This window comes from Penaeus chinensis, chromosome 30 (genome assembly GCF_019202785.1).
Source record: "Penaeus chinensis breed Huanghai No. 1 chromosome 30, ASM1920278v2, whole genome shotgun sequence".
NCBI classification, from domain to species: Eukaryota; Metazoa; Arthropoda; class Malacostraca; order Decapoda; family Penaeidae; genus Penaeus; species Penaeus chinensis.
Genome location: NC_061848.1, coordinates 9,366,458 through 9,367,539, shown reverse-complemented (window position 1 = coordinate 9,367,539; position 1,082 = coordinate 9,366,458). Strand labels below are relative to the sequence as shown.

At 32.7% G+C, this 1,082-nt stretch overlaps 1 protein-coding gene across 1 annotated transcript in view; it reads left to right on the top strand.

Annotated features, from left to right (window-relative positions):
* Positions 1–897: 897 nt before the first annotated feature.
* LOC125041219 (zinc finger protein 513-like) overlaps positions 898–1,082 on the top strand; it is a 611-nt gene continuing 426 nt past the window's right edge. The window contains exon 1 of the mRNA XM_047636058.1: positions 898–1,082. This exon is cut by the window's right edge and continues 159 nt beyond it. Within this exon, the coding sequence (XP_047492014.1) occupies positions 898–1,082 (185 nt within the window).

The window sequence follows — 1,082 nt, the reverse complement described above, 5'->3', positions numbered from 1 at the left end:
TGATATTCATAGTTTATTATGGTCTTATCTTTTATGTTTTTTTCTTGTGATAGTCTCTGATATTATCACTTTTTTTAATGGTATTGTTATTTTAAGTATCAATATTGTTCTTATTATCACTGCTCTGATAACGAGATTATAATGTCTAACATATTGTTATTGTTTTTTTTGTTTGTTTTCTTTTTGTAATATATTTTCTTAAGCATGTTATTAATACAGGTATTATACTGTTTTTTCTGGATAGTATTTCATTCATTTGAGAATTTTATTTTCATCCATTATTATTCTGGTCGGGAAGGTTTACCAAAACACTAAAGAAGAATAATGTCTTGTAATATTAAACAATTTATTATCAATAGGCTTCACTTACTGTCATTTTTTGGTCCTTCACACTTTCTTAGTCACTTTTAGATTCTAGTCATGTTACTGTTAACTCAAAAACTAATGACATAATAGTGACAGGGTAGGGCTGAACTCGGTATTACATATCCTGTGGTATGTAGGGATGTGCACAAAGATATAGAATTTGATTATTTCCCATCCTCTTGACATCTGATTTCTTTTCATTTAAATATATATTTTTTATGTCATTAAGTTCTGGGTTTTTCTTAGTTTGTTCCCTGTGTTTTTGATTAATGAAAAAAAAATACTTTAAATTACTTTTCTCATGAGCTTTTTTTTTCTTCTTCTTCTTCTCTCTCGCTTTTCTTTTTTCCCATTGCCTGTCCTTGGGTGTTTTTTTCATGTTATTTTCTAATTAAGCAGCTGGGATTATGACAAAGTCAGGACACAAAATGTAATTTGCTATTACATCTACCTATACCTATTTTTATGTGAACTAACAAGGCTGTATCAAAGTCATTATACACATAAATGCCTATTTCACGTGATGGCTCTATGACCACCAATAAGGAGAGATGTCACTTCCAGGTGGGTGACTTCGTGGACAGTTATGGTGGACAGCCGAACTTCAGGACTCCCAACATACCCAAGAAGATCCACCAGTGCCCTGTATGCCCGTACACCACACCCAATCGCTCCCACTGGATTGTTCACTGCCGAACACACACTGGTGAAAAGCC